Source organism: Natator depressus, chromosome 6, assembly GCF_965152275.1.
Source record: "Natator depressus isolate rNatDep1 chromosome 6, rNatDep2.hap1, whole genome shotgun sequence".
Classification (NCBI taxonomy): domain Eukaryota; kingdom Metazoa; phylum Chordata; order Testudines; family Cheloniidae; genus Natator; species Natator depressus.
The window spans coordinates 18,957,846-18,982,091 of record NC_134239.1 but is presented as its reverse complement, the minus strand read 5'-3'; the positions used below and the strand labels follow the sequence as shown (position 1 = coordinate 18,982,091).

The 24,246-nt window shown below is 50.0% G+C and overlaps 1 protein-coding gene and 1 long non-coding RNA gene across 2 annotated transcripts; both read left to right on the top strand.

The window, feature by feature from the left end:
• Nucleotides 1-3,520: 3,520 nt before the first annotated feature.
• LOC141989949 (uncharacterized) lies at nt 3,521-13,025 on the top strand. Its single transcript, XR_012640034.1, has 3 exons — nt 3,521-3,556; nt 5,757-5,828; nt 12,810-13,025. It is a non-coding gene; the product is annotated as an uncharacterized LOC141989949 (long non-coding RNA).
• Nucleotides 13,026-16,960: 3,935 nt separating this feature from the next.
• On the top strand, nt 16,961-22,444 carry LOC141988764 (dispanin subfamily A member 2b-like). The gene is made up of 2 exons (XM_074954697.1): nt 16,961-17,226; nt 21,844-22,444. The coding sequence occupies exons 1-2, from the start codon at nt 16,996-16,998 to the stop codon at nt 22,051-22,053; spliced, it is 441 nt and encodes a 146-aa protein (XP_074810798.1). The 5' UTR covers nt 16,961-16,995; the 3' UTR covers nt 22,054-22,444.
• The last annotated feature ends 1,802 nt before the right edge of the window (nt 22,445-24,246 follow it).

Genomic DNA, 24,246 nt, shown 5'->3' with positions numbered 1-24,246 from the left:
GAGCTGATGCACAAAAAGACTTCCTCATGCTAAGGACAGGTGGTGGTGAGGTGCCTCACAAATGGGCATCACAGAGTCCCAATCCCTGTCCTTTACCCCCTGATGTCTCTCTCTCTCCTTCAGCTCTGTGGAGCTCCACAGGACTTGATACAGGAGCTTTTTCAGCTGCTCTGTGCTGCGTAAGGAATCCAGCACTAAGAGCGCTGGGCTGCCACCACTAGCTGAAGCCGGGAGAAAACGACATTCAACTTGGGTAATTTAATACCAAGGAGAGTGGTGCCAGTGAAGCCTAGTGGTTGGCTACACTTAGATATGGGTAGTTGTTTATAATCATAGAGGTTTAATAATTTATAGTTTAGGTGGTTGTGGCTAGCGATAACCAAATGGCGGTCACCAGCAGTCACAGAGAAATCCAAAATGGAGGTCTGGGAGCGATTAGGCCAATAGCAAGCAGGCAGGCTGAAGTGAAACAAAGGTCACAGAATCCTAGAATCCTAGAATCTCAGGGTGGGAAGGGACCTCAGGAGGTCATCTAGTCCAACCCTGTGCTCAAATCAGGACCAACCCCAACTAAATCATCCCAGTCACTCCCAAACCCTGAAGAGAGGGGTCAGTTAAAGCATAACACAGGTCTTTAATCAGGTCCAGCTTTGATTGACAGATAGAGGGCTTAAACCTGATTGGTGGTGGGACTGTAAAAGTAAGCAATCCCAATAGGTCAAAATCTGTGTAGAAGGAAGGTAGCTGACAGGCTTCATTTAGTCTGTGTTTGCCTGTCAGTGTGAGTGGGAGTAATAGAGGCATCATCAAAAGAAAAGACCAAAGAGGTAGAAAACAAAAAGGGCTAAAATCGCTGACGGAAGGGCAAACAGTGGCAGCGAAGCAGCCGCAGCAATGATACCATTGACAGAGCAGGACTATTCAAAGGGAAGGAAGGCAGCGGTCAGGTAAGCATGGCGATTCTAATATAAAGTATAACGTATGCATGGGATAAGAAAGCTGGATGTTTGTTATAATGTCAGTGTTTAAGGATTTGCTGTCAGCATTCTATGTGTGACTGGCCATTCCATATGGAATGTAACCACTTGAAGCTCTTGTTTCAATGGTCTGATATTACAATTTGGAATACTTTGGTATGTACCTGTGCTAACAGAAGTTATGCCTTGTTAAGAAAATGTATGGATTCTTTGTTCGTTTAATAAATTTGTTGTATTAGGGAATATTGTGCTAAATAAAGAATAATTTTGTTTTCGAAGAATACTGGCTGGATGTCAATCCTTTGAGTGGAATGCTGTATCCATGTCCTTCCAAGGGTCAACAGAGGTAGTCTGTTCCAGGGAGTCCTCCAAAGGGTGGACAGAAACCCGCGGTAAAAACCTGGCAAATCCTCGAGAGCGGGCCACCCCCTTTTACCTACCAAAACAGACAAATTAATAAATTGAGTTAGGCAGGCTATTGCGGGGTGCCAAAAGTCTAATTTTGGGGGTAACAGACTCAGCCCCTTCGCTGCAACTTGGTGGTGGTGTATTCATTTAGATGGCATATAGGGTCCCAAAGGTGTTAACATGGCCCCACTTGTGTCTAACTCAACACAAGGTTTATGGTTTGGCATACAGAGACCACGGCCAGCTTGGCACCATGGCAACCAAGGCCGTCCCTACCCATATGCAAAGTACACAGCTGCATAGGAATTTCCTGGTGCCCTGCATGGCTGTGTGCTGCTCCAGCCCCTGCTGCGCTCTTCCCCATGGCCCCCGCCCCTGTTCCGCCTCAGCCCCGCCTCTTCCCGCCCCTGCTCCGCCCCCGCCCTGCCCCCACTCCAGCCAGCCCTTCCCCTGAGGATTGCAGCAGGGGTCGGGCTCCCTGCACTTACCGGCGGCGGTAAGCAGAGAGACCCGGCCCCAGTCTGCTCTGCTCCCCTGGCTACCAGCCACGCTGCTGGCGAGTGCTGGGGGGCCGTTTCCCCCTGACCCCCACCTTAAGCCTGGGAGCCAGGGGAGCAGAGCAGGCTGGGGCCAGGTCACTCCACTTCCCGCAGGCAGTGGCCAGCGCCCCTTTACCCCCCCCCCGCGGAGGCCTGTGGCCCCACACAGCCCACCCCCATGGGGGGGCTGCGTAGGGCACCAAAATGGCTAGGTACGGCCCTGATGGCAACACATTCTTTTAACACTTTATTGGAGATGCAGCAAAAGAAGGACAAACAATTAAAATGTAAAGCATTAAGTAAGGCTTTCGTCCTAACAACATCCCTTGTTCCCTTTAGCAGGAGAGTCTTTAGAAGGACCACCTCCCTTTCCCTAGCCCTTGTCTGACAGTTACTCAGATCAGCATTTCTCAAATGCAGCCGCTGAGGCTTTTCTTGAGGCCACAGCCTCCTGGATAGTGATTGCGGGGGCGGGTGGGGGGGGAAGAAGCGGCCCCTCCCCGGGGGCTACCAGCAGGTGTTGGACCCTGCCCCCCTTTGGAGACACAAACACTGGAGGAGCAGGCAACCAGTGAGTTCCCCACCTTCCAGGTGTGGTGTGGTCAGGTTTCCATCGTGGGGTGGCGGGCTTCAGGCTCCATCCAAGCGGCGGTAAGCTCCATCCCCCAGCCATGTGGTGGGGGTGCCAACCCCGGGCTCACGCCCTCCCCCATTGCCCCGACCCCTGCTGCCTCCCTCCCCACCTTCCCATCTTGGGCTTAATTTGTCCCCAGGAGTTGGGGCTGAGAAGTCTGCTGTGAAAATTGATATTTGTATATTTGTTAATGTCACTTTTCACAGCAGACTTAGTAGCTAGCTGGGAGGCTGTGAAAAGAGATATTAACAGACAAGGATCACTTTTCACAGCAGCAGATGTACTAGCTAGCCAGTAAAATAAAAAAATGCAAAAGAACCAACAACAAAAAAGACAAGAAGGTGCAAAGCACCTTCTTTGTATTTCTATTCTCGATACGTCCGGTAAAGAATAGAGACAACTGTACATTATCTTTGAGTCTTCAAAAACAAACAAACCAGCCCCAAACCCTACATTAATTACAATGATTTGGACGTGTATATGTGCATATTTATTTGTTTCTCCTAAAGTTGATTGAGTATTTTAGGAAAAATTGTCAGAGCAGCCACCAGCAAGAATGGATGGCTGCACTCTGAGGCCACCAACATTTTTATTTTGAGAACCCCTGGTCTGGAAAATAATAACTGAGCTCTGTGGAAAAGAGAGAAAGTTAGCTGACATGAGCTGGAGCTCTTGTTAATGTCAGATCCTGTTTGCTTCACGACAAAACAAGTCCCAAGCAAGGGGAAAGAGAAGAACAGCAGAGAGAGAAAATGCAGCTTTGGTTGCTACTGTTGATTTTTCACTTTCAACCTCACTGCTGGAAAAACACAGCACGTGGTCTCAGCAGCCACTCTGAGACTTGGCAAACTTGTACCTTATCCGGCTGTTCAGGGCACTGCATTTAGTAGCCTCTGTCTGGTCCCAGCAGTGTTGTGAACAGGCAGGCCTGGCAAACGAAGTCAGGCTTCCGTTAGACAGAAGGAAAAAGGAGAGGGATTGGCAAGAGAAGACATAAGGTAGGGAACGAAAAGGACACATGGGAGGAAGGGGGAAAGACAAAGTCTCACAGCCAGGTGAGGGATGGGATTTAGCCAGAGCCCGTGCAGGTGAGGTTGTCAGCTGGGTCCCTTCTCTGTGGCCAGCTCTGGTCAGAACGTCTCAGAATGAGGATGAGAATGGAACAAGGGTGTCAGGCTGGGTCCCAGGAAATGGTGGGGGTGGCAGCCATCTGGATGAACCCTGCACCTTCCCCTTTGTTCAATCAGTGAGTGTGCTTGCTTCACCTCTACTCAATGCCCCCCTCCCTAGCCACATTGGGAGGACCCCAACGGGGTGTGATTGGTGGGATCGCCCATCCCCTCGTTTTTCTGCCAACCAGTTCGGTCGGATGTCTGACCTGCCAATATTGGGGCATTGATTTCCAGTTCCACACTCCTCTTGTTTACCAGGCGTGATCTTCGCACTCTCCTTGAATTACATCCCTTTGCCTTTTCCTTTGAACTAGTTCGGTCTGGCTGTCTCCCTCTGGCACCTTTTCCCCACCAACGTTTATTATTGTAGGCTTACTGTGACATTTAATGACCTTTAACTCACTTTTCACAGTGGCGCTCACAAGTGGGGTCAGTTTGTAGGCCCAATTATTACACTGGTGGTGACAAAAAGGAAACTCTCTGGAGTGTGGGAGCACCGCAGGAGCAGCTGTGGCTGACGGCAGCCGGCAGAGCTGTCAGATCAGTGGGTTGGTGTGCTGGAGGGTGAACTTGGGATGAGTGAGCGTAGAAGCCATGAGCATGGCTCAGAACTATGGCCCTCCCTTCCTCATGGATTTCATTAGGAAATATAAGGGGGAGGGGAGGAAGAACATTTGGAGCGACAAAGCTCTGCAGAGGGCGGGAAGCAGTGACCCAGCTGTGACGACACACTTCCTGTCAGTTAATGAAAAACTAAACAAATTCCTAGACCAAAATTTCCTTAAGATGGAGTTAAGGGTCAGAGCATGTTACACTTGGGAGCATGTCAACATCCTGGAAGAACAGTTCAATTCTCAAAGTGGAGAGCCAGGACATTCCGAGTTAAGGTTAAACTGAAAAAGATCGCCCAATATTTGAATAGATGGTTTGTGCAGCAGCTGTTCCCAGAAAGCTAAATTGGAATTCCCACCCCCCAGCCAAAGAGTGGGGAGGGGAGCTTGCATGCTGACTGGAATTTTTTGTCTGGCCCTCCTCTATAATGGGTCAAACCAAATCCCTAGATCCATCATCCTTCAGCTCTTGGGGTTCTGAAATAAGAGCTTACTCTTGTTACAAGCTCATGCCTGGCTCCAGCTTGATTAAATACTACCCCGTAATGAGTCCAAGTGGTCTCCCTCCGGTCCTGAGAGGGAGGGACCATTACCCGCCCCATGGGCCCTGGATATTGCAGGCCAGGGGAGGCTGAGCCCCCTCAAACAGGCGGTTCACACGCTGCCTTTGACCTACCCCCCTGATGGGCAGAGCCAACCCCCTCCCTCCACACTGGAAGCACAGAGGGCGGGACAGAAAGTATAAAAGGTGGGCCCTGTAACTCATCTGTGGCTGAGACAGGGGAGGAGGCAGACTTGCTGTATTGAGCTGCGTAGTGCATTGCCAACTGAGGAGGCTGAGGGCAGCGAGGATTTGCTAGGGCCCTGGGCTGGGACCCAGTGGAGTAGGGTGGTGTGACATTCTGTACCTCGTGGGTACAGGGCGGTTCACACGCTGCCTTTGACCTACACCCCCATGTTCATCCTTATAATATGTTTGTGTGATGTCTAATGCAAAGTTTGTCATGTCAGGTGTCTTCGAAAGGCTCATGATGCACTGAGCATTGTTGTTATAGTAATGTTATAGGTTGTAATTTCATGTATATAGTTATGAGGCTGAAAATGTGTCCTCATGGCTTAAAAAGATGCAGGCAAAATTCTCCAAGAGCAGAGGGGCAGTTCACACCTCATCAGGGCATGTATGGGACAAACCCAGCCCAGCCTCACAGGAACAAAGGACACTGGCCTAGGCAGCAACTAAGGATCTTTTGGGCTCTCAAGTTAGTCACCGCCCTTACCTTGGTCAGAAGGGACTACAATGAGGTAATGCTCACCTGACCCTGAAGCGGGGGGCAAAGGCAAGAGGGAAGAAAGGATATGATAAAAGGGAGAGACGTTTGCCATGCTCTTCCTCTCTCTTTCACCTACATTTACAGACATCACCACCAAGTGACTGAAGTGCTGATCAAAGGGGAGAGCCTGGCTGAAGAGCAACCAGCCAGCCTGTGGTGAGAAGCATCTAAGTTTGTAAGGGCACTGAAAGTGTTAAGATCAGCTTAGAATGCGTTTTGCTTTTATTTCATTTGACCAAATCCGACTTGTTATGTTTTGATTTATAATCACTTATAATCTATCTTTTGTAGATAATAAGTCTGTTTGTTTATTTGACCTGAAGCAGTGCGTTTGGTTTGAAGCATGTCAGAGACTCCCCTTGGGATAACAAGCCTCATACATATCAATTTATTTGTTAAATTGATGAACTCATATAAGCTTGTAGTGTACAGCGGGTATAACTGGACACTACAAGACGGAGGCTCCTAGGGTTGTGTCTGGGGCAGGAGATATTGGCTAGTGTCATTTGGTTGCACAATCCAGGGAGCAACTTACATGCCAGAGGCTGTGCGTGAACAACCCCAAGAGTGGGGGTTCTCACAGCAGAGCAGGGTAAGGCTGGCTCCCAGAGTCAAGGACTGGAGTGACCTAGCAGATCACTGGTCCGGATAACACCAGAGGGGAACATTACACTCACTTCTTGTTTATGGCCTATGTTCCTATAGCTCATACCTCAGGATTTCAGCCAGCCACTGAGGAAGCAATTCTCCCCCACAATGTATTCTGGGAGGTGTTATTATTAATTATTATTATTATTAATTTTGGATCTCCTTCCTCTGAAGGGATGGCCCCAGCTGGAGATAGGACACTAGGTAGGTTGGAGGTGAAATCAAGCATTCTCTCTCTCAGGTCCTTGGCTGGGTCATTTATGTCCAGGGTCTAACAGACTGCCATATCTGGAATTGGGAAGGAATTTTCCCCCAGGTCAGATTGGCAGAGACCTTGCGGGGTTTTGACCTTCCTCTGCAGTGTGTGGGTGCGGGTCACATGCCAGATTATTTGGGTATATTTCACCTCATCAATTCCCTGCCATTGTGAGGGCCTCTGGCATTGGTGCACCTCGGGTCTTCTGTTCTCTGCTTGTGGCCAGCCTATCAGGGGTGGATGGGTGGAGCAGGGGCAGGTCTAGCTGGGGAAGGGAGGAGGAAGATCCCTCCTGGGGGCAGTAGGGGTATATAGGGCCTGGCTCTGTTTAGTTTAGTTTCCTGACCCCACCTGGGCTCCACAGCCCCTCCTCCAGAGCTGCCTGCACTCTGCCCCCACACCACCCCTGCATGGAGTCCAAGGTACAGGCTGTGAGCAGCCCCAGGGCCCGATTGCACCCTACCCCAACCCCGCACAGGGCTTCCAACTTAGCAGACCATGGACTTTGTGCTCTGGTCCCTCTGCAATGTCCTGCTGTGCCAGGAGACCACCTGCCTGGGCTGCCCTGCACTGACCTGCTCCATCAAGGTGAGACCCCCCCTCACCCCAAATGCCCCGATCCTGCCAATCCAGCCCATTCTGGATTCCCAGGGCCCATTGCCACACCCCACCTGCGTCTCCCCACCTCTGGGCATCTCTTCCTCCCCCCTCCACCCCCATTCCCCACCCCACACACACCCTGAGCCTTCAGCAGAGTTTTGTTTCCTCTGCTCCACCTACCATGGCTCTGCCTTGCATTTTCCTGATCTGCTGCCATCCCCCGGAGCCTAGGGTGACCTGATTTTTTCACATTTGCTATTTCTAGACACTTTTTTGGGGGTGGGGTATAGTTGCATGTATAAGACAAACCCCCTAATATGGGGATGGTCCTGATAATATTGAGATGTCGTGTTACTCTACCGGAGCCACCAGCTGGCCTCTGTCTCTGTCCGCACCAAGGCAGGACTGCATCTCCCCAGGGGGGGCCAGCTGGGCTGCCCCATACCTAGGGCTGCCCTGTGCTGCCCTCTGCAGGCAGCCATGTGGGGGGGCCATGCTGTATGTGGGGTTGAAGCTAAGGATGTGGCCGGGGGGTGGGGGGGGGAGGGAGCAAGAGTCCAGCCGAGCCCATTGGCTCTGAGGGTAAACCCCGAGGTGGGATTTGTGGGGGGAGAGGGGAAGCAAAGGGGGTTCACTTAATTCAGTGAGCACATGCTTACGCAAAACTGAGAACTGAGCACAGCACCAGGAAAAAGGGTACATTGTTCACATTTCCCTGGAGAAAGGGCCCAAACTCTGCCATGTGTAACGAAGAACAATAGATTTAGCAGCTCAGACTAAACAAGAACTTACTGAAAATGCAGCCCACACATATCCCTGCGGGGCTGCGCCAAACCCCCTGCCTTCTCTGTTTCCAGGGCTTGGACTTCTCTAGCTACAAACTCTGAGCCATTTGGAGGGCTGAGACAGAAGGGGTCAGATCCTCAGCACTAGTAAATCAGTAACACTCCATTAAAAGCAATGGAGCCTTAGCAATTTACACCAATTTACACCATTACACCATTTACACCTCTGAGGCCAGATCCTCAGCTCTCAGACGCAGCTTATCCACTGATATTTCAAGATGCTCTGACGGAACCCACTGACCTGCCCATTCAGTTATTCTTGGGGTGGAATGAGGGCTCCTTCATATGCATTTAGAGCCCCCAGGGTCCCTTACCCTCCTCCAGTTCTCATACATCCTTTCAGGGGAATGAGAATGAGCTGGATTCTCCTTGGAGCCCAGCAGGGCTGTGTTTTTAACTATCTGGGCAGCTCTAGCCCTTCTTTAATCTTTATCAGTTAGCCAAGATAGATCTTCAGCCGGTGCCAATTGGTGAAGCTCCAACAATTTCTATGGAACTGTGCTGAAGACATGGCCGATGACGGTGTTTCAACCTCTCCTGCTCAATCGGTCCATCCAGCACGCTAATCATTCCTGAGGTGCTTCTCCAATTCCCTTCACTTCTGGGGGGGAGATTTTTTCTATTTTAACTTTTTACCCCTTTTCTGAGTCTCTCTTCTGACAAATGACTCCCCCTGAGCTGCACACGGCTCTCAGTTCTGTCGGCTGGCCTGAGGCACAGGTCTCTGGCTGGAACAGATCAAATTGTTTTCAGATGTTGTAAAACAAACAGGGCCTATCAGTGTGCATGAGACATTGGCCTTGGCATTGGTTACTGTTTAGGTCAGCTGCCGCATTGTCAGTTCCCAGCATGCACAGGGAATAACACTCAAGTAGAAACCACGTGGGTTTCAATTTATTCAAAAGATTTCAGGGCTCAGTTAGAGGTGTTGGGGGCTGTTAGACATAGCGAGTGAGCATACTGCAATGGAAACCGTAACTTATGCAGAAGTAGCAGGAAGGCGAAGGCCTAGCAGGAATTAGCACACACCGTAAAGCAACCCTCCCTTGCTTTGTTCTTACATGTGCCAGGGATGGCCTGGAGGGGGTGGCCACAAAGGAGCCCTGGGACTCTGCTGAAGAGGGGGTGGTCACATAGATAGGGTGGCCATATTTTTCCCAGAGGGCCAGCCTGAGCCTCTCCCCTCATGCCCCCCCACCGGGGCGGCCTGAGCCCTCCCTGCCTCCCACCAGCACAGGGCTGGCCTGAGAGCCCCTTCCTCACCAGCATCTGGGGCCAGCCTGAGGCCCCCCCCCACCCCGCCGCCTACCCGCAATCCCCCTCCTCCCTGCAAACCCCTTACCCCCTGCATATGGGGCTGGTCCTCCAAGCTCCCCCGTTGCCCGTGCATGCGGAGCGGGTGGTCCAAGCCCCCCACACTGCCCAAGGCCCCCAGCACCCGCCTGCACACTGGGCTGCTCAAGGCCCCCTCTGCCCCCTGCATGTGGGGCAGGTCAGCCCGAGCCACTCCCCCCAGCCTTCCTTCCACCACAGGGCTGGTGTTGCCACTCGCCCCCTCCCACACCCCGCACATTCCTCTGCGGCCCACTAAGGTTCCCACTCCACTTTTTTGGCAACACCGGGCATTTGTCCCGTTTGCTCTTGCCAACTGATGATCAGCTGGCAGAGCAATTGGAAACAAATGCCCAGTTTTGTCAAAAACATTGGGAAGCCTGGGACAGGGCCTAAAAAAGGGACTGTCCCGGCCAAAACAGAACATATCTGCTTACCCTAGAGCAGTGGTTTGCAAACTGCGGGTCACAACCCAGTACTGGGTCGCAGAATGTAAGGCACTGGGTCGCGGCAGCTCTGGTCAGCACTGCCGACTGCGCCGTTAAAAGTCCCGTTGGCGGTGCTGCCCGGCTAAGGCAGGCTAGTCCCTATCTGTTCCGACACCGCGCTGCGCCCCGGCAGTGGTCAGCAGCAGGTCCGGCTCCTAGGCGGGGTGGGGAACGGGGCTCCACGTGCTCCTCCTGCCGCCAGCACCAGCTCCGCACTCCCATTAGCTGGGAACCGGCCAATGAGAGCTCGGGGAGGCGGTGCCTGTGGCCGAGAGCCGCGCGGAGCTGCTTGCGTGCCTCCGCCTAGGAGCCGGACCTGCTGCTGACCGCTTCCGGGACACAGCGCAGTCCGCGGTGCCAGGACAGGCAGGAAGCCTGCCTTAGCACCCCTCTGCGCCGCTGACCCGGAGCCGCCCAAGGTAAGCCCATGCCCCAAGCCCACACCTTAATCCCCTGCCCCAGCCCTGAGCACCCCCAAACCCAGAGCCCCTTCCTGCACCCCAAACCCCTCGTCCCCAGCCCTACCCCAGAGCCTTCACTCCTCAGCCCAGAGTCCTGACCCCCTTTCGCACCCCAATCCCCTGCCCCACCCCTGAGCCCCTCCCACACCCCAAACCCCTTATCCCCAACTCCGTTGGGTCACAGGCATCAACAATTTTCTTCAACTGGGTCGCCAGAAAAAAGTTTGAAAATCACTGCCCTAGAGGAGCTCTCCAGGCAGAGAGATGTCTGCAAAGGGGGCAGCTGCAGAAGGAAGATCCAGAGGTGGAGAGGCAGTCACATAACCCAGGGCAGAGCTCCTCCTTAGCCCTGACTGGGTTCTCTTGTGAATTCACAAGAAGGAGAGAGTCTGGATGCTAAGGAGTCAGGCTTTCCTAGAACTCAAACTGAGTTTCACACACAAACGGAGAGCCACGAGCTCCTAGCTTTTGTGTCTGGTCACACGAGAGCCACTAGCAGCTTCCCCTGGGTTCTCACTCGCCCTGGTCTAGTTCCCTCTAACATCTGCTCTGCTCCTCCTGGCACAGCCCCTACTCCTAACGCTGACCACTGGTGCTTCCCCTGGAACCCTTGCTGCCCGCTCTGCATATGAGTTGCAACTTCCTGTAGTATCTTTTACTTCTGCATTTGGCCTTTAGCACCCCAACAAGTGGGTACTTCAAAGGCTGTGCAGCACCCCAACAAGTGACTGGTCTAAATGATAAGGCTCAGCCCACAAAAATCAGTGTGTCTGAATGTTCCTCTGGCTTGGAGTCCAATGAGGGCGAGAGAGTCACAACAGAGAATGGAAACCAACTCGGAGCCCCCAGATGCAGAAGGCCTCCATTGCAAAGGGGCTGAGATACTGGTAGAATGATCATCCGCCGTTACCCTGAGCTGCACCTCAGCAGGCCAGGGTGAGTGAGTGCAACCAGTTACATGCTGAGGGGGTGGAAAAGCAGGGTTGGTCTCTCCCTCCCCTTACCTCCGTGCTTTGGGCTTTTGGCTTCTTGGAGAGGGGACACCTCCAGTCACACCCTACCCATAGCTTGTTGCTCTCACCCAGAGCCTGCCCCCATGATAGTCCCACTGCTACTGTTCTCCACTGCACCTACAGGCTGCTCCCCCTTGGCTAATCCCCTCTCGGTCTGCCTGCCGAGTCTGTCCCCCTCAGCCTGTCCCCTTTCCCTGCAGCTCCCCCAGCCTGTACCCCATAATGACAGTTCCAGCTCCCCCAACCCACCCCGCCCGCGACAGCTCCCCCAGCCTGTACCCCATAGTGACAGATCCAGCTTCCCCAACCTGCCCCCTGCAGCTCCCCCCAGCCTGTACCCCACAGCGACAGATCCAGCTCCCCCAACCTGCCCCCTGCAGCTCCCCCAGCCTGTACCCCATAGTGACAGATCCAGCTCCCCCAACCCACCCCGCCCGCGACAGCTCCCCCAGCCTGTACCCCATAGTGACAGATCCAGCTTCCCCAACCTGCCCCCTGCAGCTCCCCCCACCCTGTACCCCACAGCGACAGATCCAGCTTCCCCAACCCACCCCGCTCCCTACAGATCCCTCAGCTTGTACCCCATAGCAACACATCCAGGTCCCTGAACCCCTGCAGCCTCTACCCCATAACAACAGATTCAACTTCCCCAACCCGCCCCCGCCAGCTCCTCCTCCACTGATCTGTCCCTATCATACCCTCTTCCTCTAGCCTCTACCCCTACAGCGAGCTCCCCCTACTTCCCCCAGCCTGCCCCCTACAGCTCTGCCTCCCCTAGCATGTCCTTACAACAGGGTGGATTTGATTTAAATCACTAGTCAGGAAGACTCGATTTAATCATGGATTTCTAAATAAAAGTGCATTCTTGTTGGTTGTTATAACCTTAATGCATATTCTTCACAACTCAGAGATAGATGTAGGTTTCATTTTTAGAAGGTACACACTATACATTGTTAATGTAATTTATTTTGAAAACTTTTCAGATTAGTTTTACAGCTATATCAGAAAATGAATGATTGTTTGATATTTCTTTTACCAAAGGTAATTGAAGCAGATATTTATGAAGTCAGTGGGAAGTGAACTATCTCCAATTCAACAGGTTAATCATTAATATTTGGAGGATTTTCTTGCCAGGCTGTATTAAGAGGAGAACAGCACCAGACAGACATTTAAATTGTTTTATTTAACTAAAACAACAATATTATGTATTCTGGATTTTTTTCTTCAACAGTAAACATATCATATTTTAACAAAACAAGCATATGATTTTTTGAATTTAAACATTCAAGTTTTTTAAAATCAGGTTTGTTTTTGTTAAAATTGTTTTTAACTGAAATAGTTAAATGAAATATTAAAAAAAAAACGACTATGTCAGCCAGGTCAACATGAGAAACTTACAATATTGGCTTCTGCAGCTAACTCAGTCGTCTTCACCTTCATTTTCCTGTTTGTTCATAATCTGGAAAAGAAAAACAAGCTTTCCTGCTTTTTCAGGTCCCAAACGATTTCTCAGTTTGGAATGAATTAGTCCAAAGGAAGAAAATATTCTTTCTACACCGGCAGAAGAAGCTACTGCTGTTAAAAGTGAGATTATCACTTCAACAGTTTCTGAACCCATGTGCTTAAGTGACTTCCACCAGTTCCACCAGATGGGATCCACCTAATGAAGAGAGGGAAGAGCATCTTCGCAGGCAGGCTTGCTAACCTAGTGAGGAGGGCTTTAAACTAGGTTTGCCGGGGGATGGTGACCTAAGCCCAGAGGTAAGTGGGGAAGTGGGATACTAGGAGGAAACACAAGGAGGCGGGTACAAGATGGGAAGCCTCCTGAATCATACTGAGAAAGTAGGGCAATTGGCTAGTTATCTTAGGTGTATGTACATGAACGCAAGAAGCCTGGGAAATAAGCAGGAATAATTGGAAGTCCTGGCACAATCAAGGAACTATGATGTGATTGGAATAACAGAAACTTGGTGGGGCAGTTCACATGATTGGAGCACTGTCATGGATGGGTATAAACTGTTGAGGAAGGACAGGTACGGGAGGAAAGGTGGAGGAGCTGCATTTTATGTAAGAGCGTGGTATGATTGTTCGGAGCTCCAGTGTGAAACTGGAGAAAAGCCTATTGAGAGTCTCTGGGTTAAGTTTAGAGGTAGAGCAACAAGGGTGATGTTGTGGTGGGCATGTGGTATAGACCACTGGATCAGAAGGATGAGGTAGATGAGGAGAGCAATACAGCAATGCACAGACAATCCAGGAAGCTTTTGGAGAGTGTTGGGGACAACTTCCTGGTACAAGTGCTGGAGGAACCAATTAGGGGTCACGTTCCTCTTGACCTGCTGCTCACAAACAGGGAAGAATTGGTAGGGGAAGCAGAAGTGGGTAGCAACCTAGGCAGCAGTGACCATGAGATGGTTGAGTTCAGGATCCTGACAACAGGAAGAAAGGAGAGTAGCAAAATATGGACCCTGGACTTCAGAAAAGCAGACTTAGACTCCCTTAGGGAACTGATGGGCAGGATCCCCTGGGAGGCTAATATGAGGGGGAAAGGAGTCCACGAGAGCTGGCTGTATTTTAAAGAAGCCTTATTGAGGGTGCAGGAACAAACCATCCCAATAGCAAGAATAGCAAATATGGCAGGCGACCAGCTTGGCTTAACAGTGAAATCTTTGGTGATCTTAAACTCAAAAAGGAAGCTTACAAGAAGTGGCAATTTGGACAGATGACTAGGGAGGAGTATAAAAATATTGCTCAAGCATGCAGAGGTATAATCAGGAAGGCCAAGGCAAAGCTGGAGTTGCAGCTAGCAAGGGATGTGAAGGGTAACAAGAAGGGTTTCTACAGGTATGTTAGCAACAAGAAGAAGGTCAGGGAAAGTGTTGGATACTTACTGAATGAGAGAGGCAACCTAGTGACAGACGATGTGGAAAAAGCTGAAGTACCCAATGCTTTTTTTGCTTCGGTCTTCAGAGACAAGGTCAGCTCCCAGACTGCTGCACTGGGCAACACAGTATGGGGAGGAGGTGAGCAGCCCTCAGTGGTGAAAGAACACTTTAAGGACTATTTAGAAAAGCTGGACATGCACAAGTCCATGGGTCCAGATCTAATGCATCTAAGGGTGCTGAGGGATTTGGCTGATGTGATTGCAGAGCCATTGGCCATTATTTCTGAAAATTCGTGGCGATTGGGGAAGGTCCCGGACAATTGGAAAAAGGCAAATATAGTGCCCATATTTTAAAAAGGGAAGAAAGAGAATCCAGGGAACTACAGACTGGTCAGCCTCACTTCAGTCCCCAGCAAAATCATGGAACAGGTCCTCAAAGAATCCATTTTGAAGCACTTGGAGGAGAGGAAGGTGATCAGGAACAGTCAACATGGATTCACCAAGGGCAAGTCATGCCTGACCAACCTGATTGCCTTCTATGATGAGATAACTGCCTCTGTGGATATGGGAAAATTGGTGGATGTGATATATCTTGACTTTAGCAAAGCTTTTGATACGGTCTCCCACAGTTTTCTGGCCAGTAAGTTAAAAAAGTATGGGCTGGATGAATGGACTATAAGGTGTATAGAAAGCTGGCTAGATTGTCGGGCTCAATGGGTAGTCATCAACAGCTCGGTGTCTCGTTGGCAGCCAGTATCAAGTGGAGTGCCCCGGGGTCAGTCCTGCGGCTGGTTTTGTTCAACATCTTTATTAATGATCTGGATGATGGGATGAACTGCACCCTCAACAAGTTCAACAAGATGACACGAAGCTGGAGGGAGAGGTAGATACACTGGAGGGTAGGGATAAGGTCCAGAGTGACCTAGACAAATTGGAGGATTGGCCAAAAGAAATCTGATGAGGTTCAACAAGGACAAGTGCAGAGTCCTGCACTTAGGAAGGAAGAATCCCATGCACCGCTGCAGACGAGGGACCGAATGGCTCGGCAGCAGTTTTGCAGAAAAGGACCTGGGGATTACAGTGGACGAGAAGCTGGATATGAGTCAACACTGTGCTCTTGTTGCCAAGAAGGCCAACGGCATATTGGGCTGTATTAGTAGGAGCATTGCCAGCAGATCGAGGGAAGTGATTATTCCCCTCTATTCGGCACTGGTGAGGTCACATCTGGAGTACTGTGTCCAGTTTTGGTACCCCCACTACAGAAGGGATGTGGACAAAATTAGAAAGAGTCCAGCAAAGGGCAACAAAAATGATTAGGGGGCTGGGGCACATGACTTACGAGGAGAGACTAAGGGAACTGGGTTATTTAGTCTGCAGAAGAGAAGAGTGAGGGGGGATTTGATAGCAGCCTTCAACTATCTGAAGGGTGGTTCCAAAGAGGATGGAGCTACGCTGCTCTCAGTGGTGGCGGATGACAGAACAAGGAGCAATGGTCTCAAGTTGCAGTGGGGGAGGTCTAGGTTGGATATTAGGAAACACTATTTCACTAGGAGGGTGGTGAAGCACTGGAATGGGTTACCTCGGGAGGTGGTGGAATCGCCATCCCTGGAGGTTTTTAAGGCCCGGCTTGACAAAGCCCTGGCTGGGATGATTTAGTTGGGGATTGGTCCTGCTTTGAGCAGGGGGTTGGACTAGATGACCTCCTGAGGTCTCTTCCAAGCCTCATCTTCTATGATTCTATGAGTTCACGGGTGTGACTTTCTTTAAAACATCATCAGCAAGCACATATTTCTTGAATGGTTCTTATTCCCAAACTGCTGCTCGTGCCATTATCGGGTTTCCCCTCTAGCGAGAGAATGGTCTGCTAGATCTCAAATCAACAAAGGCTACCCTCAGAAAGACCTCAAGACTTCTGGAATATGCTGCTCAAACAGTTTCACTTTTGTTTCTACTGCCTGTCCCTCCCTTCTCACATTTATCTCCAGACTTCTTCTCCTTGTCCAGATCTATTCTGCCCCCAACAATCTTCTATTCATTGAACTTTTCGAAACTTTGCACTTTTAGAGAGAGGTCAGGGATTGACTCTGTGTACACAGATTTGCAGAGGGACAATAGGGTTGAGGTCTGTTATTTCTCACCTCTCTATATTGTTTATTTATTTTAAAACATTTTTGCTGGTAAGAGGCATGCTACCTCTGGAGACACAAAACCACAGTTTGAGAACTGCAAAACTAAGCATCTCTGATGGTGTCTTCTACACTGAGCCCCATTGGGTAGATAGAAAGATTAACCTAAATAATCTATACAGAAGCCCCTGGCACCCCACAAGGTTGGGTCCCTAATCCAAGAACTATTGGAACTCATTTATAAAAACTTTTCTTAAACATTACACGAATATATTGTCTCCTCCGAGAGACTCAGAATTTAGAATCCCGATTCCGTGAAGAGCTCTCTTTGAGCTGGAATGTATCTTAATTAAAACTGTCTGTTTTTCCCTCAGAAAGGATTTTATCAAAAAACCAAAATCCGATTTAAATAAAAAACCCCCAGCTGTTTGGATGGTTTTAAACAAATCGCGGCTTGTTCTCCACCCTGCCCTACAGCACCCCTCCCCCAGCTCGTGCCCCTACCGCGCTCGCCTTGCGGCGCCCTTCCGCAACCTGCCCCGGGCTCCCGAGTGAGTTTCGTTTCCCCTCTTTTCTGCCCCCGGCCCCCGCGCCGCCCCAGCTCCGCCCCCGCCGGCCCCACCCCGCGCGGCATATCTGGAGCCCCCGCTCCGGAGCGGGCAGAGCCCTCGCCATGGATCCCAGCGTGAGCCTCGACCTGCAGCCCCGCGACGGCGGCAAGATGGGGCAGGGCGCCTCGGCTCCCCCGTACTCCTACCCCTACACCGGCCTCGGGCAGAGCGGCCCCGGGCCGAGCGGCCCCGGGCAGGAGCCGCCCCGCGACTTCGTGCTCTGGTCCCTCTTCAACACCGTCTTCTGCAACGTCTGCTGCCTCGGCTTCATGGCTCTGGTCTTCTCCTTCAAGGTGAGCCCGGGGGCCAGGGGCGCTGCCCGCGAGTGACAGGTGCCCGGCGCAGGGCGGGGGAGGCGAGTCCCCCCGGTTAAGCAGGTGCGGGGCAGCCAGGCAGGGCTGGGCACCCGCTTCCCAGGGCTGTGATCTTCAAGGCTGCTCCTCCGTCTCGGAAATCATGGATGGAGCTGCCGAAGGAGACCTGGATCAGAGACGTATTTTACAGGCATCCCCCCTGCAACCACACCCGAAACTTTACAATTTTTGCCGGGCCTGTTAGCAGTGTTTAAAGTGACCCCTTCTCAGCTGCGTGGCTGCAGAAAGCCTCCTAGCAGTTTGCAAAATTGTCTGACCCAAGGTTGTGAGTCCCTGACCTGGACTCCTTGTAATCCACTGGGAATACAGTTTCACTCCTGTACATTATTTGTTTTTTAAAATGCCCTTTTTATTACGGTCAGCACCGTCTGTCATTTCCCTCTGGTAACATTGTGCGGAGGGATGTCGTTGCGCTCTTTAATTTGTATTTTTAATATCAAATAAGCTTTGAAAAATAGGAACAGTCGCTCGGAGCTTCAGCAATCACATTGTACAGAGCGTCTAGCCCGGGGTGGGCAAACTTTTTGGCCCGAGGGCCACATCGGGGTGCGAAACTGTATGGAGGGCTGGGTAGGGAAGGCTGTGCCTCTCCAAAGAGCCTGGGCCCCACCCCCTATCCGCCCCCTACCATTTCCTGTCCCTGATTGCCCCCTCCCGGCACCCCCTGCCCCTAACTGCCCCCCTGGGACCCCACCCCCATCCAAGCCCCCCTGCTCCTGTCCCCTGACTGCCCTGACCCCTATCCACACCCCTGACAGGCCCCCCGGGACCCCACCCCCTATCCATTCCCCCTGTCCCCGGACTGCCCTGACCCCTATCCAAACCCCAACCCCTCTTGCCGTCCCGCACGCACCGCCGCTCCCCCCCCCGCCCCCCACATGCCGCTCAGATTGGCAGGAGCTCACATCCTGCTGCCCAGATGGAGCCAGCTGCACGTGACTGCAGGGGAGGGGGGACAGCAGGGGAGGGGCCGGGGGCTAGCCTCCCCGGCTGGGAGCTCAAGGGCAGGGCAGGACGGTCCGGCCCGCGGGCCATAGTTTGCCGACCGCTGGTCTAGTGTAACATTTCCTGTGTGTATTGCAATTTTACAGTTAATTTACAGTTTTTAATGCCATTTTGTTTTTATAACACAAGTTTATTCTGGGATCATATGCCTTCAAGGCTGACTGGTTCCTGGGGTTGGTGTAAAAACTTCTTCAGTGCCCTTTGATCCTCCAATGGGGATTACCTTTGTCAACTGTTGTTTTACCTCTATCAAGCACCCTAGTTCTTGGAAAAGGGTCCCCACTACCGACCAGATTTTTCTTAAAATTGAAAGCACCCACATGCGTCTGAAAATCCCACGAGTCGCTGCAATATTTTTAAAATTCAGGCTCTAAGGGCACTGTGCTACCTTGCAGGAAATCCTTCTCAAAGGCAAACTTCTACTGTAACTTGTTTAAACCTAGAACCCCACGATAAATTGACAGCCAAGAATGCAAAAATCATGAGTCATGCACCTAAACTTGATTAAATTAAAAAAGAACATTTTTGGGGTCTTTTAATGTGCTTTTCTGTTAGGGCCGTCCTTAGGATTTATGGGGCCCTACGCTGTATTATTAAACTGGTGCCACTATGCCGGCCCAGCAGCCCAGGCTCGCAGCCCAGTGGGGAGGGGTAGGGATGAGGCAGCAAAGGATACTGAGCCGCCCGGCCCGCCTCAGGGTGGCGGAGTCACAGCGCTTTAACATTGCCAGCGTAGACTAGCCCTAACGCAGTCTGAGTAAATATTACCGTAATGCATAACTGGTTTTGTCAGTAAAGTCGGAAACTGACAGTATGTACCTTGGGGTTGGCAAATGCCTGTAAATTGGCTTCATTACCACTTGAATGGCCCTTTAACAGTTTCAGTGTTGTGCTAATAGGTCTGGGAGGCTGGAAGGCTTTTTCACTTTTAAGTTACTGGATCCGCTCCAGAGGAAGACTCACCAGGCTGCAGCAGCTAGCTGTGGGAGCCTGCAGGAAGGGTCAGAACAGGGATAGGAAGGGTGGGAGGGTGGACTCTAAGACCCAGGGGTGCCCCAAATTTTCGTGCCCTCTGCAGCCGCCTATGCCTGAGGACAGCCCTGCTTTCTGTTTCAGAGCCTTTAGGTTGCCCTGGCTTCATATTTTTGCTGTTACCTTTCCCAAGGAATCCATATACTTAAAATGGTTGTACTTTGCTATAGCATTCAGTACCATTTTGGACTTCCAGTAACATGGGATTTCCCTGACCTCCCACCCTTTGTAATTGCAAATGTATTAAAAAATCCTTATTTCTGTAAGTAACCCCCCATCCTGCAAACCCTAAAGCGCACCCTTTACACATCTGGTACTTTGTTTGTTGCATACTTAAATGTTGACTTTTCAACTGAATTGTTTATACTTCTAATTGCATATTTTAATTTCAATCCACCTTTTAGGCACGTTGCATATTTTGTTCTGCTGCACTTTGGGGCGGTATTTATATCTAAATGTCTGCAACCCCCTATTTGCGTGGGTGTCATGGGAAAACCAGTTAAAGCATTTTAAACTAAAGGCATTAAGAGACCTTCCCCCCTAATTTCCCTTAGTTGCTTCCCTTTACTAATAAGGGCTTTTCTACACGGTGTGATGCTAAAGGTGTGATGTTAATGCACACAAGTTACACTGCCATAGACCCATGTATGGATGCTCTCATTCAGAAGCACAGTGGGCCTTAATTTTGACAACAGTAGCCAGGTCAACCACAGAAGATTGCAGGAATTCTCCCTCCCCCCACCCCAAGACAATTAGTCATCATGTCTTTCACCGGTCTTAAATGTTTTTAAAGTCTTGTATAGTCCAGATGTAAATTACATTTATTTTTATTTTAAGTCCAGAGAGGAGGAGGGAAGAAGTGGAGTACTCATCTTAACTGGTAGGGCCTGTGCATGCAGAAGGTGTTGGCCTAGCTACACAGTGATGCTCTCTATAAGCAATGTATATAAAGTGATGACATTGATGTCCCATTAGAACTGACCAATTGAGTTACATTTTTGGTGCTTTAAATTATAAAGATTCCTCTTTAATCTCCGCCTCTACCTGCTCACTACCCACACGTAATATACCTTACCTTCTACTAAGTATGCACTCCTAGGAATATTTACTTTTACAAACATGACACTGTCTCTTACACGTTTCTTACACTATGAATCCACGATTGCAAATATTCTGAAATAAGAGCATGCACACGGAGCTATTCCACTAGAGCTATATTGCTTTAAAGTCACACGCTACCTTATTCTGGAATCCTATCCCAAATAGATAAATCCCTAATAATGGAAAGAATGCAGTTCTGAGAGAACTGGGAAGTAGGGTCTATTTCAACCACAAGTTGTCGGTTAAATGCAGGGATTGTTGGGTGAAATTCTCTGTGCTGCAGGAAGCTGGACTATATTCTCATAATGGCCCCTTCTGTGATTGAATTTACTGATTGCCTGTTTTTGCCTGGCAGTGCTGGTGCTCTGCTGGTTCTCTTGGGCAGCGCAATTAACATGTCACTGGACTTCTCTGTCTGAATTCTGCACTCCTTGACAACTGTGCATGTCCAGGCACTCCATGGAATAAATTAAACAATGAGATAAAGACATAATATACAGTAGTGAATAAATGGATAATTCAGCCATATGGTTTCTCCCTACTGAAAATATCCAGACTGTGTGTAAATGTGGTGTAGCTCGGTTGGTCCCAGGATATAAGAGACAAGGTGGGTGAGGTCATATTTTTTTAAGGGCCCAACAGAAGTTGGTGGAATGTACAACTTTGTCTCTTTTGGCAACAGAATTTGGCCAATAAAAGGTATTACCTTACCCGCCTTGTCTCTCTGCAAGGCAAAAGACAAGCTGCTAGAAGACTGAAAGGAGTGGGCAGGATGAGAGGGAGTGAGAGAGCTGGTGAAATTGGCTACAGCAAATCTGTGGAGAGACTTAAAAACAAGGAGGGCAACTTGGAACTTAATCTGGAAAGAAAGGGGCAGTTCTGAGGGTGCAGAAGATCCGTGTGTGCTTCTTGCGGCATGTGAGCAGGCAGGTAGGGTGGTTAAACACGTGTTGGCATCTTAAGGGATGGGGCTAAGGGAGGCCACAGAGGAGTTGCTGGAAATCAAGGTTAGGGGAGATGAGAACCTCTGGGGAGGAGGATTTCAGCTGAGGGGCTGTAAAGGCGGTGGAGCACATGGGCGAGGTCGCAGAGAGAGCGAGAGGCAATTCCATAGGAAATATGAAGAGAGGAGAGTTCAGGGCCCAAGGGGAAGCTAAAGTCACAGAGTGGGGAGGTCTCAGATGTGCAGAGTGTCAGGAGTCACTCTGTTCATTTCCCCCCACACCTCTGCTTGCCAGCAGCACTGGCTAGTTGAAGCCGGATATTGAGAGTTGATGAGCACCCAGAACTTCCACCAAAGTCTTGAGAGCCGCAAGTTCACAGCCGCCCTGAGAAGCAGGCCTTGGTGCCTCAAGCATTTCACTCTTTACCCTTATTACTTCCCCTTCCTCCCCCCAGGCCAGAGATCGTAAAGTTCTGGGTGACGCCAATGGAGCAGGAAGCTATGGCAAGACTGCCAAGTGCCTGAACATCGCGGTCCTGGTACTGAGCATCTTGACAGTGATTCTGATCATTGTCCTCGTGGCAACAGGAGCTGTGGCCGTGTCGCAAACAATTCAACAGGGGAACCAAAACAAGAACAACTACGGCTTTAACTACGGCAACTAAAGCACCCCTCGGGATTCTCCCCAGCTGGATGACTTCTCCGCAAGTTCCCTTACTCTGCTCCGCTTGCCTTTGTCCTGCTGTTTAAATTGTCAAGGGCTGGAGTGCTCAGTTACTGAGTGGATGAAGGGGCAGCGCTCTCCTGATGCTCCAGTTGTTCTGGAGGGGTCACTATAGTGACGGGGTGGGGTGGGGGGGAGGTTTCTCACATCGCTCTGTTTTCCCCATCCCAAAAGCAGACTGCGTGGCTTTCAAAGCCCTCCGAGATCCTGCAGTTTTGGGGGAGGGTCAATGTTGTTCGTCTTGTGATTATTCAGAATTTTCTCTTTAGAGAATTATTTTTGTAGAGCTCTTCTTGGCAGAAATGTGCGGGGACTATTTTCAAATAAATGTTTTTTTCCCTCTTGTAATTGGTTTATTTTTTATTCTTTTCAAAAGAAGCAGTTGAGTTCCTCCCAGAACTGAAAGGTTCTGGTCCCCAAACTCTCCATCCCAGGGTCAACAATCCATTTTTAATCTGGTAGCACCTGGCTGTTGGGAACACCAATGCTCCTATTAATGCTGATCTTGGGAGCAGCATGGATGTGGGTGTTAGGGGGCTTATTCCTTCACCCACTTACTTCCCTGGTCCTTCTCGCATGAACAGAGAGCAACAATACCCAAAGTCCAAAGGTGCAAACAATTCGATGTTTATTGGGGTGAACTTCCAGCAAGCATGATTCCAGTTTCCTTCCTTAGTATCCTCCTTCCCAGCTCTGACACCACAGAGCCTTACACCTGTGTTCCTGTTCCCATTCCTGTCCTTAGCAAAACATGATTCCAATTTCCCCACTCCCGTTCCCTGTTCCCACTTCCTGATTGACTGCAGACTATATAGTAAAACTTGAGTTCTGCTTAGCTATACCTTAACCAATCATTTTCCTGAAATTTAACTAACCAATCCTAACATATTGTATCCGATGAAGTGAGCTGTAGCTCACGAAAGCTTATGCTCAAATAAATTGGTTAGTCTCTAAGGTGCCACAAGTACTCCTTTTCTTTTTGCAAATACAGACTAACACGGCTGTTATTCTGAAACCTGTCATATTGTAACATGATTATGTAACCAATTATATCTCACCACCTTAATTAGTTTACACCCAGCAAAATTAATTATACAGCAGATAGAAACTATCACAGAACGAGACAGAGATTATACAGACAAACAATAGCAAAGTGGGAACTATAATTTTAGACAAAACAATACAGAAGTGAGGATTTCACATCCCAGCTATTGATAAGTGAGTTCTTGCCAGACAGGATGCTATCAAACTAAGTTTCCTTTTACATTTTCTAGGCACTTCCCTTTCTCTGGAGGTGATAGGCACTATCAGGACAGGATTGTATTCCTGACAGCCCAGCAGCACCTTATTTCAATGTGACTAGTTTGGAATGTGAGGATGTGACCGTTCGCTTCCCAGCTTATGGCTGCCTCTGTTGCTTAGCCAAAGGCCTTAGCATAAGAACAGGGCCTCAGACTGTCACAGTAAGAGAAGACCCTTACACTGGCAGACAGTGATTTTGATTCTTTCTTTTATACCTCTATAACTAGCCAAGTGATAAGAATACACCTAATTTCTTAGAGTATAGGCCTTTACAGACAGACCTGAATATCTATATCCTAACAGTGGGGAACACGGAAGAGGAGACCAACAGAGTCCTGCAGGGGACTTGGTGCATAAGCCCTGCTTGGTGCCAGCCCCACAGCTTTCCTCCTGGAGACCTTAAACTCCAGAGGAGCAAACAAGCTTTCTAGTCTTCTCATGGGCCCCTGGTCTGTGGTGAAATCCCACCAGACAGAGAGCCAAATACCAGAGGTAGAACCCCACTGATACACAGGAACATACAGACCTTAGAAGTCTGCATGCGCCTGTAGAAAATCCTGAGGTCCCCAAGAGAAATTTTACATTGGGGATTGTGGGAGGCTCTTTGTCCTTTCCCAGGGGAGCCAAAGGACAGCACTTTTGCCTTGTTTCAGAGTAACAGCCGTGTTAGTCTGTATTCGCAAAAAGAAAAGGAGTACTTGTGGCACCTTAGAGACTAACCAATTTATTTGAGCATGAGCTTTCGTGAGCTACAGCTCACTTCATCGGATGCCTTGTGAAAGAGGGATCCTCGTGATGCTGGTTGGAGATTCTGGGAGTTTGCTTTAGGTGA